We start from the raw sequence: 14340 nt of genomic DNA, 5'->3' as shown, positions 1-14340 counted from the left end.
ATCTACTTAAACATGCAACAGTATTGTATAATGTCATCTGATGAAAATAAAGCTTTTCTTTACAGTTTGGGTAAATGTTTTTTCACTGTCATTTCTGTTGTATCTTTAACCACAGTGTTGTCTGTTATGCATATTCGCTGTTACCTGCATTCTTTCGGGTGTCTTTATAGACGGAGAAGAAACTAATGTTAAATAACATTTTTTTTTAATAATAGGCCAGAATGGCTGCTGTTGTGGCCAGCAGGGAGTTATATTTAGTCCGGGCCCCTATGCTTTGCTTTGAATGTTTAAATGTTAAGTCTGAATTTCACACATTGAAGTCAGTCAGAATATAACGTAACAAATTTTTTTTAGCCATCTTCATTTTTTTATGAGTTTTAAGTATTACATAATTTAAAAGAAGTGACCTCAAGCCCGATGCATTTAAATGTAAGTTTCAAAATTGCAAATATGCAAAATTACAAAGGTGTTTTTTTTTCTTTTCAGGCATAATAAATGCGATGACTGCAAATCAAATTTTTACATGTAGCAATAGAACTATTTTTTTTTTAATGTAACAAATTTGAAGAAGTAATAAATTAATTTTAATCTAAGAATTTTAAAAACGATTTTTATTTTTGGTTCACGTAAAATAACACGTTAAGTTTAATGCTAATAAAAATCGTTGCTGAAAAACTCCTGTCTTCTTACCAGTGGAAATCCGGCATGCTCAAATACTAGAAAACGTTGAATTTTGTGTTTGTTTTTACTTATTATCGTCATTTTACTTCTTCAAATTAAATTTCCGATATTAGAAATCGTAGTTTAAAGATAAAACGGTTTTCTGTCTGTACAGGTGGCCAGAGAGCAGTAAACGGGAATCTTAATCGAGTCAAGTGGTGCGAGGCTTTCCCCGCTGATGTACGGGGATATCTGGCAACCCAGATTCAAAAGGCACCTGAGAGCTCCTCCTGCTGGGTGACGTCAAACAAAATAGGAAGAGGATGATGTGGAAATGAAGTGATAAGCTAACAGGACGGAATTTAGCGGACTCGGTATCAGCGGCTGAGACTGAATGGCAGCTCCACACAGCACGAGACAGCGCTCAGAGCTCGAGGAGAACGGTCTGGGCTCAGCGCGCGGTGTGAAGGAGAGCAGCACACAGACAGACAGCAGCAGAGTGAAGGGTGAGCACAGACAGACAGGCAGGCACGCAGACCGTTCATCTTTCATTCCATCATTAAGGCTTCGGTAACGTTACGTAAACTGTACAACACTTACCGTAAAAGCTGTCAAAGGGCAAAACACAACCTGACAGTAAGGGTCTCACATTTCTCACCTGTGGTCGCTCAGCTCATTAGAACAAAATGCAGTAATTCTTCGTTTATTTTTCGGGGATTATACATTATAAAATATAAAAGCAGCACAAAAGTATTTCCCACTTCTGTCACAGGTGCCAGATAAAGTGAAATCAGCTCTGATTCAAGGCTGAAATGTCCTGATTTGCTACTACTGATTTGCCACTGTGTGTATATATGTGTGTGTATGTATGTATGTATGTATGTATGCATGTACATATATGTATATATATATATATATATATATATATATATGAACATCTATGAACTTTTATTCTAAAACATGTACTGCTTAAATAAATTATTCATTAAGTGTTCATTAGGCAGCACATCAGTTTCACTTTCTATTTCCACGCTATTCGCTCTTGTCTGAATCATCAGCTTAGTCGATACAATGCATGATATGTGAATCCTGTTCAGGTGCACAAAGCTGTAGTTATCGAGTTTGCAGTTTAGAAAATGACATTAAAAACACGTTCGGGCTACTGTCAATAAAGAGGATGTCACTCAGTGGTGGTGATAGGAACCAGGGGTCACAATGTCTACAGCACAAATATAGCCACTTTATTAACTAGGCAAAATGACAGGTGAATCTGCGCATCTTCTGAGTTGTTATGTGTAATGTTGATGATAGGAAAATTGTGGGGAATCTGAAAAAGTAAGTTTTCTTTGGGGACTGTTTTGCCTAACATTGCCGTCCATGTACTTCTCTATCCTGAATGCATTTAAAATACATTTAAGACCAAAATCATATCTGAAAACTATCATAGAACAGTGTCTCAGACTTCAGGCGGTGTATTCATAACCATTTCATGCAATAGCTTCCTGTGATGTAACTTACAGGCCTTAACTGCCTCAGATGCCTGGTGTTCCTCTCACCACCACTGTGAACAGCTGCTGAATAAGATCCTCATTCTATTATGCAGAATCTAATTCAGTGAAATCGCCTTTAACACTGGTTCATGAAACATCCCTCTCTTTCAGGCCCTGGACCGAGACTGTCCAAAGTTAACCTCTTCACATTGTTGAGTCTTTGGATGGAACTTTTCCCCAAAAGGGAATCTCAGAAACAGGATAATGGATCTGTGAGTAAAGTATTATTCTTCTGAACTTGTTGAGTTCTGTAGTCCACCTGCATGTCATGTTCAGGTTTACCTTATGTTCTTCTGCTCTGACAGCTTATGAATCATTTTATCTAGGGATGCATCGGAATTGGGCAGATAATGACAACCAATAATTAACATTGTGGCCAATTCCAACAATATTAAGAGAGAAACTCTGTTGACCATTAGCTCATTTTACACAGCTAAGTTGTAAATGTACATAATATTTAGCAGATGCTTTTATTTGGAGCAACAGTCGATGGTAAATGTAACATTAGGGGTCTTGCTCAGGGACTCTTAATGGTATGACAGTGATATTCCTGCCTGGACGGTGAATCAAACCTCCAGTCTTCTGTGTGTGGAGCTGTAGTGTTATCCTCTATGCTATCAATACCATTGTCCATTTTGGTGAGTTTAAACAGAACATAAAATGCCCTCTCAGTGACTCTACACATACCGACTCTATGTGTCGGTATGTGTATGAGCACAAAAGGGAAGCTCATTTACTGTAGCACTGGCTGCTGACATGCAACAGGAGCGTATCTATGTTCCCAGGGTCCTGTGTTCACAGGGCTGTGCTTTCCCTCACCTCTTTATATGATACATCAAACCTTAACATTATACATTAACAAAACCTATGGAAGGGTTCCTGTGGCCATGGTTCTAGAGTCAGTTAGCTAAGCAAACTTTGCAATGCAAACAGTTGGGAAGTTTTCGGAAGTCAAGAGTGTGGCATACTTGATTCACTTTGTAATTGCTTTGTCTGATTTGATTGTGACGCCCTGGCCTTATTATTTGCTCTTACTGTGTAGCACCTAGTTAACGTACTAGCAAGCTAGCAGAGTGGAATAACAAACTTCCATCAACAGACACAAAACAGAATGGAGCACTTTGCTTATATGCAGCATGTATAAAAAACAATTTCAGATATCATATATTGAACATATGAAATCGCAACATGTACATTTGTAAATATGTAATTACGTTATGGATGTTAGTCTTATTTCTTGTGTTGAGGAAACATGATTGAGGCAACATGGGGCTGAAATATGGAGCATAGGTGATGATGAGCTTCATCATTGGCTAATGTTAGCATGTATGTTATGACTAAGCTGTGGGGATACATGAAATATGTGGACTAGTAGACTGGAGTTGAGAGACACTGCAGTCCAGTCTTTATCATAAACCATGTGTAACCATATAGACCTTGTGTCAGCCCTTGGAGGAGGACCTTTGATTAGCTCCTACACTGGAATGCTTGATGAATATGGAGCGTAATGTGATACTTGCAGACTCGAGACACTGGTCTGGTGGTGGTTCATGAGCAGAGAGTGCTGGGTCTGCACTGCTCTGGACCTGACCTACATGCAGGACAGGTAGCGGTCATCAGACATGGACCCAGGCTAAAAGGCTGTGACCTCTACTTCTCCAGAAAGCCCTGTTCAACCTGCCTCAAGATGATCATCAATGGTGAGCTAACTTAGCTGCCGTTTTAATTGAGATTATGAAGTGAGCTTGGATCACATAAATTTAGATAAATGATTGTCATCTGCAGAATCATCTCATCAGTTATCACTCATACTGTATCATTGCGATTCAAACCCAGTTCCCAAGTATCTCATTATAGAGCCTGACAGCATTACAGAGACTTATGCTCATCATTTCCCTGATGGTAATATAAGTACTTTATAATCACCAGCTAGGATTGAATATTTCTTAATAATTAATAATGATGACTATATTCTGCACAGCCTGCATGTAACACAGTTAATATTCACTGGGTCTCACATTCATTTGGTTGGAAACCAAAATATCACCAAACTGATGCATTGGCAACCTTCTTCTGGACAACCTCCTCCATTTTATTCTCTACTGGAAAGTAGATCACAAATACTGAAGTTTTCATTTCATTTGCATATCCCCCAACATTCCTTGCAAGAGAGAACATCTGTTTTTTAATATTTCCAAGTGCAGTTCAAATCATGTAACTCACCACTCTGTGAGGAGTTTGAATTTGTAGGTGTTCTTTTGGCATGGCCTGTAATTATGTGCATATACATTTATTAGAGAGTGATTAAATAAAGGTCAAGCAATAACAGAAATCATGTGGCATGTAAAAGAGCAATAATATGAATATTAGTGATCTGCCCAAGGCTATTATGAAGGACAGTCGTATCAAAAATACTTGCACTGTTAGCCATTTTTTAAAAATGAACCTTTAGTTCCTGGTCTATATATGAACATTGACTAGTTAGGTGACAAAGTGAAAGGCTGAGTTGCTATGGGAACTTTTAGATTAGCACATTAGCTATACATAGGCCTGTATGTATCTATAGTTATCACTGAGTTTATTAACGGAGGGAAACTCTACGTAATAGTGTATTTTGTGTTAGCATTGCTTATAACATATGGTACAATATTAACTGAAAGCAACATTAGCATTTATGGATGACCTTTTTCTACTTAGTAATCAAGTTAAATGTGGTTAGGCTAAGAAGGCTGCAGTACATTTCAATTAAAGGTTTTAAAAGAAGCTAATATTGAGTTAACACCATTTTGAATATCTGTGAATCCATGACGACTGCTGTGGAACTATCGGCCAGTAAAAGCTGTTGACCCATATTAGCTGTAGGCACGTAATAACCCATAGTAAACCAATAACATGACAGAGCTTCAGTTGGTTTTTTGTGCTCTGATAGGAATTTATGGAAGTTTTTTGACCTTTTTTGGATGGTATATCAATAAACATGTTTAACAAAGATTCAGAAACCATGACGTTCTTAAGCTTTGTCATTATGCTGTCACTATAGTGATATACAGCACTGTCAGAGAGATCATTATCCCAGGTGTTTGCCATTTATCTCTCTCTCTCTCTCTCTTTTCCTCTCCCTCTCTGTTACTCCTTTTATCTCTCTCAGCTGGTGTGAATAGAATATCTTATTGGCCTTCTGATGCTGAGATAGGCCTGCTGTCTGATGGAAGCAGTGCTGCACAGTCCCATCTCGAGGAGGCCACACTGGATGCTCTAGCTGCTGAGAGATTGAAGTCCAACAGTAGGCCTCAAATCTGTGTGCTCCTGCAGACTCTAGCCAGCTCCATGCTTCAATACGTAGAGGAGAAGTCCCAGAACAGCGACTTCCTGGGGACAATAGCAGTGGATGGCTCTTCTGTGGACATCTGTGACCTCTTTAGGAAGGAACGCTGGAGGAACTGGGACGACTTTTCTAGGAAGTTCCTCATAGAGGATGAGGTTCGGCACAGGGAGCTGCTCAGTAAGATGGGTCTGGAGAATTTTTGCACTGAACCGCATTTCAGTACACTGCGGCAACACATGAGAGACTTGATTAAAGTTCTGGCTTGTGTGGCTGCCAGTGTTCCAGTCCTAGAACATGAATATGGGTTCTATGAGACAAAACCCACAACTACTAGTCCTAAGACATTGCCTCAAGACGTTGTACGACACTGTATCATACAGGCCACGCTGCTGGCGTACAGAACAGGTAAGGTGCTGGGAATTTTTCGGGTTGTTTGTATGCAATGTATATGATGCACTGCTAAACAAATAAGATATAGTAACTGATTTCATGAGGACACATGAATTCACACAACTCAAACTTCTTAGTTGAGTCGAAAGTTCTCTTAATTTTTTAGTTCTGCATCTCAGATAGGTAAATAAAATGAACGTTTTTTCATACCCAACTTCCCCACTAGCCAGGACTGTTTTCATCACACAATACTGTTTTCCGCTTGGGTACACACTGTTAGGGATGGCTATGGCATTGCTGGGGCTCGAACTCCTGTTGGGGTGATGGCCTAGTCTACTGCGCCACACGGAAACACATGAAGAAGCTCAGATTTTGTGTCTACAAATGTTTAATACACTGGAGAAAATATTTGTTGTTTTAACTTTAAAGCACAGTATTGTTTCATGTGGTGCAACTGTCTAATAATTCATCCCAACATCAGAAGATTGTGAGTTTGAATCCCAGCAATGCCACAGCTGGAAACTTTGCCAGATGGGACTGTGTGATGTAAGGAGCACAAGCTAGAGGGGAAATTGAGTAAAAAAAAAACACATTCAGTTTTGTTTATCTAACTGAGATGCAGACCTAGAAACAGTAGCTGGGAGAATTTTTGACTCAGCTAAGAAGTTTGAGTTGCGTGAACTCTAGTGTCCTCAAGTTGAGTCAACTCTATTTTATGTTGAGCTGACTTCTCATTTTTTACAGTGCGACAGTGTGCAAAATTAGATCTTTTTTTATTTGTTTTTTCATTTAAATCATGGATAATTTTAATCAAATAGAACATATTATAATGTGATGAGAGACAATTATTACTAATACATCAAACGACTAACATTAACATAAATTTTTTTATCAATGTGAGACATTATTATGTTAGTTTTTTTTTTTTAAGTTTAGAGGACAGATCTAAACCTGTTTATGTTTTAGTGATGACCTTAGAATGGGCCAAAGTTGGCAAGGGAGGAAAATCGGCTTACTTTAATGAAAATGGCTACTACTGCAGGATTTTGAAATACAAACTCAAACCTAAAACAAGCACACATCTTTACACCACGCAGGTCTTTACTAGGCTCTGATTATTATTTTTAGAATATTTTAGCAGTTGCAGTAGGCCAGCAGAGTTTGATGATGTCCCTGCTTACACATACCAACTAAACCTGGACATGAACTGCTGAGTTAAGTCAGATGTGTTTAAGCAGGAAAATCTCCTGTGTAGAAATTAACCGTGCAGGAATCGGGCCCTCCAGGACCAGAGTTCCCCACCTTTAGTCTTTAACATCTATGTGCTAGATACTACTAATGTTCTGGTTTACTGCCTAAAATGGGCTTCCTATAGCTATGATTGCCATTTCAGTCCGATAAAATTCCTGACCAACCAGTGGCTTAATTCTTGGCTAAATTTAGCACATGGGTGGATGTGCTCACAATACAATACAGTATAAGGTAGATAAATGTAAGTTAAAAACGATTGTTGTAATCAAACCCATTCTGTACATATAATACATACAAAAAAATGTATAAATATAGAATGAGCAGTGAATTTAGCCTGTCTGGTGAACAGAAGATGTAGGCCTGCTACATGATCGCCTCTCTGGAGCAAAAAATAGGGTCCTGTTTTAAGGAGAAAATAAGACTTGCTTGAAATCAGTGACTTCCACTGTGTAAAAACAAGTTTTGACGTTTCATTTTTCCATTTTTGACGAATTTTAGAAGATCCTAAAGTGGGAGTGGGCACAGTCATTTGGGCTGAAGACAAATGGGTAAGTTGAAAGTGTTCATACACTGGAAGAAGTTTTTTTAAAAAAATGTTGATTCCAAATTTTAACAGCTCCTCCAGTGCTCCAGGTTTTTTTAAGATATTTTGAGACTTGAACTCATAGACTCTTAAATTGTAGCACTAATGTGCTACATTGGTAAGTGGGTGTTTTGTAATGGTGCTTGTAGGTCTACTATAGATGCACCATATTATTAACGACTCTAGTGATGCTAGAAAGCCAGCACAGCTCAACATGTTTTGTTCGGTTTTTAAAGCATCCTTCTTAACAAACTTCTCTGCAATGTCCTGTTCTTAGAGAGACAGGAGTTTCAGGTTTATAGGTTTCTTATCTATCAAGTAAATATGAGCCTGATCTTGTATGACTGGAAAGAACCACCCAAAAGCATTGCTAAGATAGCTACCAAGTGAGCAGTCTGTCCTTTAAGGGTTTGGTACCACCATTTCTACTCATAGATAACACCTCTGCTCAGAAATGAAAGGTTAACAGCCTGTCTCTTTATGCGTCTTCTCCTTCAGCAGGCTGAGTGTGATGGTACAGGTGCCATGTACCTGGTGGGCTGTGGTTATAATGCCTACCCTGCAGGCTCAGAGTACGCAGAGTTCCCGCAGATGGACACCAGGCAGGAGGAGAGGCGCCATCGCAAGTACCGGTACATCATCCATGCTGAGCAGAATGCACTTACTTTCAGGTGAGACTCGAGGTGCACGGTAGAAAGAATCTTTACTCTTTTCACATGTGAGTAATTCATTCAGAAGTAGCACTTCATTAACTTCACCTGTGCACTCACTCATTCACTCACTCGCGTAGTCCGGAGTGGGGTGTGTTTGATACCTTTTCAAAAATTACACCCTGCTTTTTCGGTAAGAGCCTCACCCAATACAAACTAAGGTCTCTTTAGTTGTGCCTAAACAGCTACCAATGAGCAAGCTAGCCAGAGCAGTGTGAGCACCTTAACCCTGAAAAAAATCACTGTAATCACTGCTATAAACCTGAAGTGAGGTTGCTATGAACCCTAGGCCGTGGTTGGGGAACTGAAGGCTGTTGATTTTGGTGATTTCCTTGCCATAACACACCTACAAAACCTGGCAATTAGCTGCTGAGTTGAGTCAGGTGTGCCTGAGCAGGAAAACCAACAAACTCTTTAGGAATCTCGCCATCCAAGACCGGTTTTCCCCACCCCTGCTTTAGGCTCACTTAATGGAACTTTGATTAGCCCACCACGTGACATGTATGTATGAACATAAAACATCGCCACCAAAATTAAGTTGTTAGGTAAGGTTTATACTAGAAGCAACACTGCACAGTGGCAAACGTGTCTGCGAGTGCTATGAGAGTAGGGCTGTTCAATTCCAGAAATTTTGGAGTTGACTTGGATTCCAATCCCAAATGACAGCAGTTGATGGGTTTCTCTTAAACCACACAATAATCTTGATTAAAAAAACAACAACAACAACAACAACAAAAAAAAATGAGAGAAGGACACTAGCAAAAATCAAAGAGCCCAATATTAATTATATTTGATCTTAGCACAGAAATTCGATAATCCAGCACCTGCTGAGTAAACTTGACTGACTAACAGGGGCTGGCAACATCCTACCTGACACTCCATCAGGTATGTAGACGGTCCAGGTTGAATCGAGCTCTCTGATTGGTTATCAGTATTATGCGTTTTGATTAGGTGGTAGTTTCCTGTTCCTGATTGACTAGGGCAATCCTGCAATCTGACTGGCTAATAGCATCCTATATTCTGATTGTTTAGCAGTAGCTTGCTCTCTGATTGGGCTAGCCATATCCTGTGTTCTGAATGGCTAGTTTAGTCCTACCTTATTAGTGCTGTAGTCTGTAGTCTAATTGGTTACCTGAAGATCCTACACTAACCGAGTTATGATTAGTAGCACAGATTATCTGTTTTTGGAGGACTATGGAAGACTCTCTCAGATGGGTTCTTGAAGCCTCCTGCTCTGAGTGATCACTACACCATTACACCCTTCTCCTGCCAGCACAAAACCAACTACTGAGGATCATTTCTTTTCAATATTTCAGCACCGCCACCCCCTTCAATTACACCCCTGCATGTGCCTGTCTTTTAGAACGAGTGCATGTTCAGATGTTTGTTGGTGTTTTGAGTTGACAATGTTCTCTCTTTGCAGGAGCACTGAGGTGAGGGGGCAGGAGAACACAATGCTGTTCGTGACTAAGTGTCCATGTGATGAATGTGTGCCTCTAATCAAAGGCGCAGGCATCAAGCAGGTTTACACCGCTGACCTGGACAGTGGCAAAGACAAGCATGACATCTCCTACAAGCGCTTCACTCAGCTCAGCCAAGTGCAGAAGTTCATCGTACGTTCACATGTATTGCTGTATTACAAAATTTCTGCTTAAAACAGTCATCAAGATGTAAGAGAAAGTCTTTAGAGTGGTTTGGTGTGAAATGCTCCACTCTAGAGAAACTCAGAAAGTCAGAATTGTGCACAGTGGTGGTGAGAAAAAACAGATGTCTTAAGAGTTTAATGCCTCTAAAAGCTCCCTCACAGAAAGTTACATGAAATGCATATGAATATATATTAGGCTCTAGTTCTGCTATAAAATGCACACACACACTCTAAGCCGCTTATCCTTCTGGGTCGCAGGGGGTGCTGGAGTGGTCATTGGGCAAAAGGCAGGCCAGCCCATTGCAGAGCAGACACACAGACATATATGGTCACAAGCACAAACTCCACACAGAAAGAACCTTGGTTGCCCGAACCCAGGCCCTTCTTGCTGTGAGGTGACAGCGCTACCCTCTGCACCACCCTTCTATAGAGCATATTTTTGAAATTTTAAAAATACATTCATGGGAGAGAAGTACATGTAGGGAGATGTACGGCAAAAATAGTACCTAAAGAATCAGTTATTTTCATTACATGTAAAAACTTGTGTCATAGTTGTCACGGCCCTTTGTTCTTTTCACCACCACTGTGAAGAAATATGAGTTTGTAAGGTTCACTATAATGCACCATTTCTAATCAAGCCATAGTAATTACTTTGTTTACATAGCAACATTTGAATTACGTAGAAACTTTGAAAAAGTAGTGGAATTCCCCTTTAATATCGTTATAAACATACATCATTTACTAATGATTGTAGTAAAGTTGGTTTGAATTTATAACTAATTATGTTCTAAATGAAAATCTAACAGGCTGTTTGTTTATTTTACTCAAGAGGCATGATTATTTATTCTTTACACTGGATTCAGGTATCATAGAGCCATCAGGTTATATGGGACTTTAAGAAACTCGTTTATTCCAGACTGATGCTAATGTGTTTTCTCTAAAGGAACAAAAAAAAAATATTGAAAATAGATTTTTAGAGATGAATTGAAAAGAAAATGTCATTTTATGACATGCTTGTTGCACAAGCCTTGTCCTGTATTACCATATGACCTTACGGACCACAATACCTGAATCCAACCACCTGAACAGACCTGACTTGCAATATACGTAAAAGTTAATAGTGACTACTGTGTTTTCTCAGTGGCAGAAGTCGTCTCTGGCTAGAAATGTTTCTGAAGAAGCTGCACCACCTTTACCAAGTAAGAATTTATTTGCTGTAAAACTGGTTTCAGTATTTCAGAATATTCACAATTCTCTATTTTTTGAGCAAATCTTTCCTGTTGGAACAAAACTTTGTATCTGCAAAATGGTAACTTTACAGAAGCAGGAAAAACTTTCTTAATTTTTATTGGGAGTTAATGTGACGATTTCATTTTGGAGCTACATATAGTATGACAAAGAAAATGCCACAGAATTTGTGATGAAACGGTTATGAATATAGTTACACACTGCAAGAGCAACTAACAGGACCCATTTTTCAGAATTTTCTGATTACATGTAATTTTCATACTTTCACAATCAAATCTGGAATTTGGAAAATTTGGAATGTTCAGCTGTTTTGTTAGAAGTCGGCCATATTACCTGGCCGAACGACTAAATTTAATAGAACATTTTAAGAACATTTTTATGGACCTGTGGTTTTTCCCTTAGACAAATGGGTGTTCTGTTCTTCTTTCACTCTTTTTTTAATTTGCAGACGGCTGCTTGAAACACAGACTACAAGAGGAATCCGACTGCCAGTGCAGTAAGAGACTGAGAACATGAAGAAAATTTCACAACCATTCCCTCCATCCATTGGCAACAAGACTCAAGCCATGTTAACCTGAAAACACTTTGAGCTCTCAGAGGAAATGACCTCATTTAACCTTAATACTTAACCGGCTGTTAAGTATTATGTTTTAGATTCAATGCAGAGTTTACATCCTTAGCCTTCCAGTAAGGGTGGGTGATATGACATCATTATTGTACTTAATTAGGTCACAGTGTGCTTTTTCGTATTATCACAAAAATTGACACAACTTCCAGAACACTGAACAACTGCTTACATCATTAAACAGACAGGATTCAGACCAATTATTGATAGTATTCTGATGACGTCACCGTCGCGCTGACACCATTTTGGTAGGCAACTTCAAGTTAATTCAGCGGTGCTGTGGCTGTTTGTAATGAGATAATAAAGCGTAACCGACCCAGCAAATGCAGTAACGCGCTTTTTAAAACACATTTTAAATTTGTAAAGCACATTAACCAGTGTGTCTGAGTGTACTGACTTGTTTTAATTTGATTTGTGGTTGTAGTGATGACAAACGGATCTAAACGGCCGAGATACCCCAGTGCGCTATTATTTTCGCGTCCCAAACCGCAAACTAACACACTAAATTGAATGCAAAAATAGCACATATTCCATTAGACGTGCACTCATTAGTGAAGTAAATGAAATACAGAAGTGTGTGTTTTGGGACGCGGCGTTAGATCAGCCAGTGAGAAGCGATCAGAAGCTCCAGTGGCTCATTCTATAGCTTCACTGTGCTGCACATGAACTGATCAGTAACAGTTAAACACCTCCAAGCAAAAATGTGAGGTATTTGTTGATTAAGGATTTATTGTGGTGAGCCGATGTTAGTTTCTTATTCGCCAACTTTCGACTGCACCGTTTAAGGTAGAACGGAAAATTCAAATGAGACGGTTGCGAACAAGAAGCTAACTTGAGCTTGATATATATGCAGGAGTTTATTATTTAACCTCTTATTGACCAGGGTCAATTGACCAAATCGTAAAGCAAATAATTCAGTAACTGCATGAAATAAATGTAAATTTTAATTTTATTGTTTTTAAAAGCTCCCCTCAAATTAACAGAACATGTGTTTTATGATCATACACATATTGCTGTGTGCTTGCAATTTACTGCTGAAAGCCAAAAATCTTAGACACTTTTTATAAAAATCATTTTTACAGAGCAGATCACTGAAGAGACACCATCTGTTTATAGTTTATAGTCCAGATTTGTGGAAAAATGGGTCGACTTTCAGTAGACAAAAAAAAATTCTGAGTTCAGCATCTTTTAATATAAAGGTTTAAAATTACATTACCCACCTAGTTGACTGGAAAGAAGACAGTTACAGCTCTCATATGACACCCACCTTTTGAATATAGCTTATGAAATATGAAAGTTATGAAGAATATGATGAAGTGCGTTTTGGAACCACCAGTGGTCTCAAGAGTTGAAGAGCTTTGGTTGCCACTTTTATTAGTTTTTATAAAATATCACACTGGAATGTTCTGAACTCTCGAGATGTGCAGGTTATACGGATCCGATTGACGAATTTAGCTAACCTCCTCGTAGCGTTTTCTGGACAATGCATCTAACGCGTCCACATGTCTTTACAAATTTTCAGTGATCATTCCGGTTTATTTTGTTTTGTTTATATCCACTTGCAGGGCTGTAAATGCAGTAACGGTGATGAGACGAAGTCTATCAGAGTACAGTCACAGCTTGCCTACCAAAATGGCGACGTGCTCTTCTTAATGATGTAATCGAATACTATGAATAGAGTCTGTAAACAACAGCAGCCCCTGTACAGTCACTGAACTGCACTGCAACAAGTAGCTGATGACATCATCATCATCATCTTCTTCTTCTATTGATTCTCACCCGGAGTGATTTCCTCCTGTTCCTTTTTTTCATAGCGTATTTTAGCAAATTTTGAGCATCAAAAATAAGTGTATTCAGCCTTTCATAGCCCTTTTAAAACATGGCACCACTGTTTTGCTGGTGCATTTTGTCCGTTACAACAAAAAAAAATATATTGTGTATCGTGAAATTGTATCGTATAAAATATTTTCCATACCGCCCACCCTTACCTTGTAATGAAAGAAAATCATTCCAGTTGAGTAGATAATTTGAAAGACATGAACAATAAGCTTTTAAAATTCTAAGTGGAGAAACGGTACATGTTGGTATTTAAACTGACATAGTTCAGTCAAGGTTTGTACTGTACCTTCAAAGAACAAACGGCACATGACTATGTTGTGCGCTCGCACTAAGCATGACTCTTACCCCATCATAGGCACTATAAAACATCATGAGGCTTTAAGCCAAGTAGAGTCATCTGTGAAGAAGCATTGCTTTATACATGGCTTTCTATAATAACAGTTGTTATTATTAACTGATTACAAATGTCTTCAAATGTGAACCAACATCTTGTACACATACAAAAAAAAAAAAC

General features: G+C 38.8%; 1 protein-coding gene across 1 annotated transcript; it reads left to right on the top strand.

The window, feature by feature from the left end:
- Positions 1-970: 970 nt before the first annotated feature.
- Positions 971-12979, top strand: cdadc1 (cytidine and dCMP deaminase domain containing 1). The gene is made up of 9 exons (XM_036563476.1): positions 971-1166; positions 2322-2422; positions 3733-3910; positions 5359-5940; positions 7675-7724; positions 8258-8430; positions 9893-10082; positions 11256-11313; positions 11811-12979. The coding sequence occupies exons 1-9, from the start codon at positions 1055-1057 to the stop codon at positions 11876-11878; spliced, it is 1512 nt and encodes a 503-aa protein (XP_036419369.1). The 5' UTR covers positions 971-1054; the 3' UTR covers positions 11879-12979.
- Positions 12980-14340: the final 1361 nt, after the last annotated feature.

This window comes from Colossoma macropomum, unplaced genomic scaffold (genome assembly GCF_904425465.1).
Source record: "Colossoma macropomum unplaced genomic scaffold, Colossoma_macropomum, whole genome shotgun sequence".
Classification (NCBI taxonomy): Eukaryota; Metazoa; Chordata; class Actinopteri; order Characiformes; family Serrasalmidae; genus Colossoma; species Colossoma macropomum.
Note: the sequence above shows the minus strand (reverse complement) of the source record. Positions and strands in the feature narration are given on the sequence as shown.

What these genes read in the sequence shown, in the direction of transcription:
- cdadc1 (XM_036563476.1), top strand. Translation starts at nt 1,055, where the DNA reads ATGGCAGCTCCACACAGCACGAGACAGCGCTCAGAGCTCGAGGAGAAC. An exon ending in GCTGCTGGCGTACAGAACAG is followed by an intron (nt 5,941 to 7,674) that starts GTAAGGTGCTGG and finishes GACGAATTTTAG; the next exon opens with AAGATCCTAAAGTGGGAGTG. An exon ending in CAGAATGCACTTACTTTCAG is followed by an intron (nt 8,431 to 9,892) that starts GTGAGACTCGAG and finishes CTCTCTTTGCAG; the next exon opens with GAGCACTGAGGTGAGGGGGC.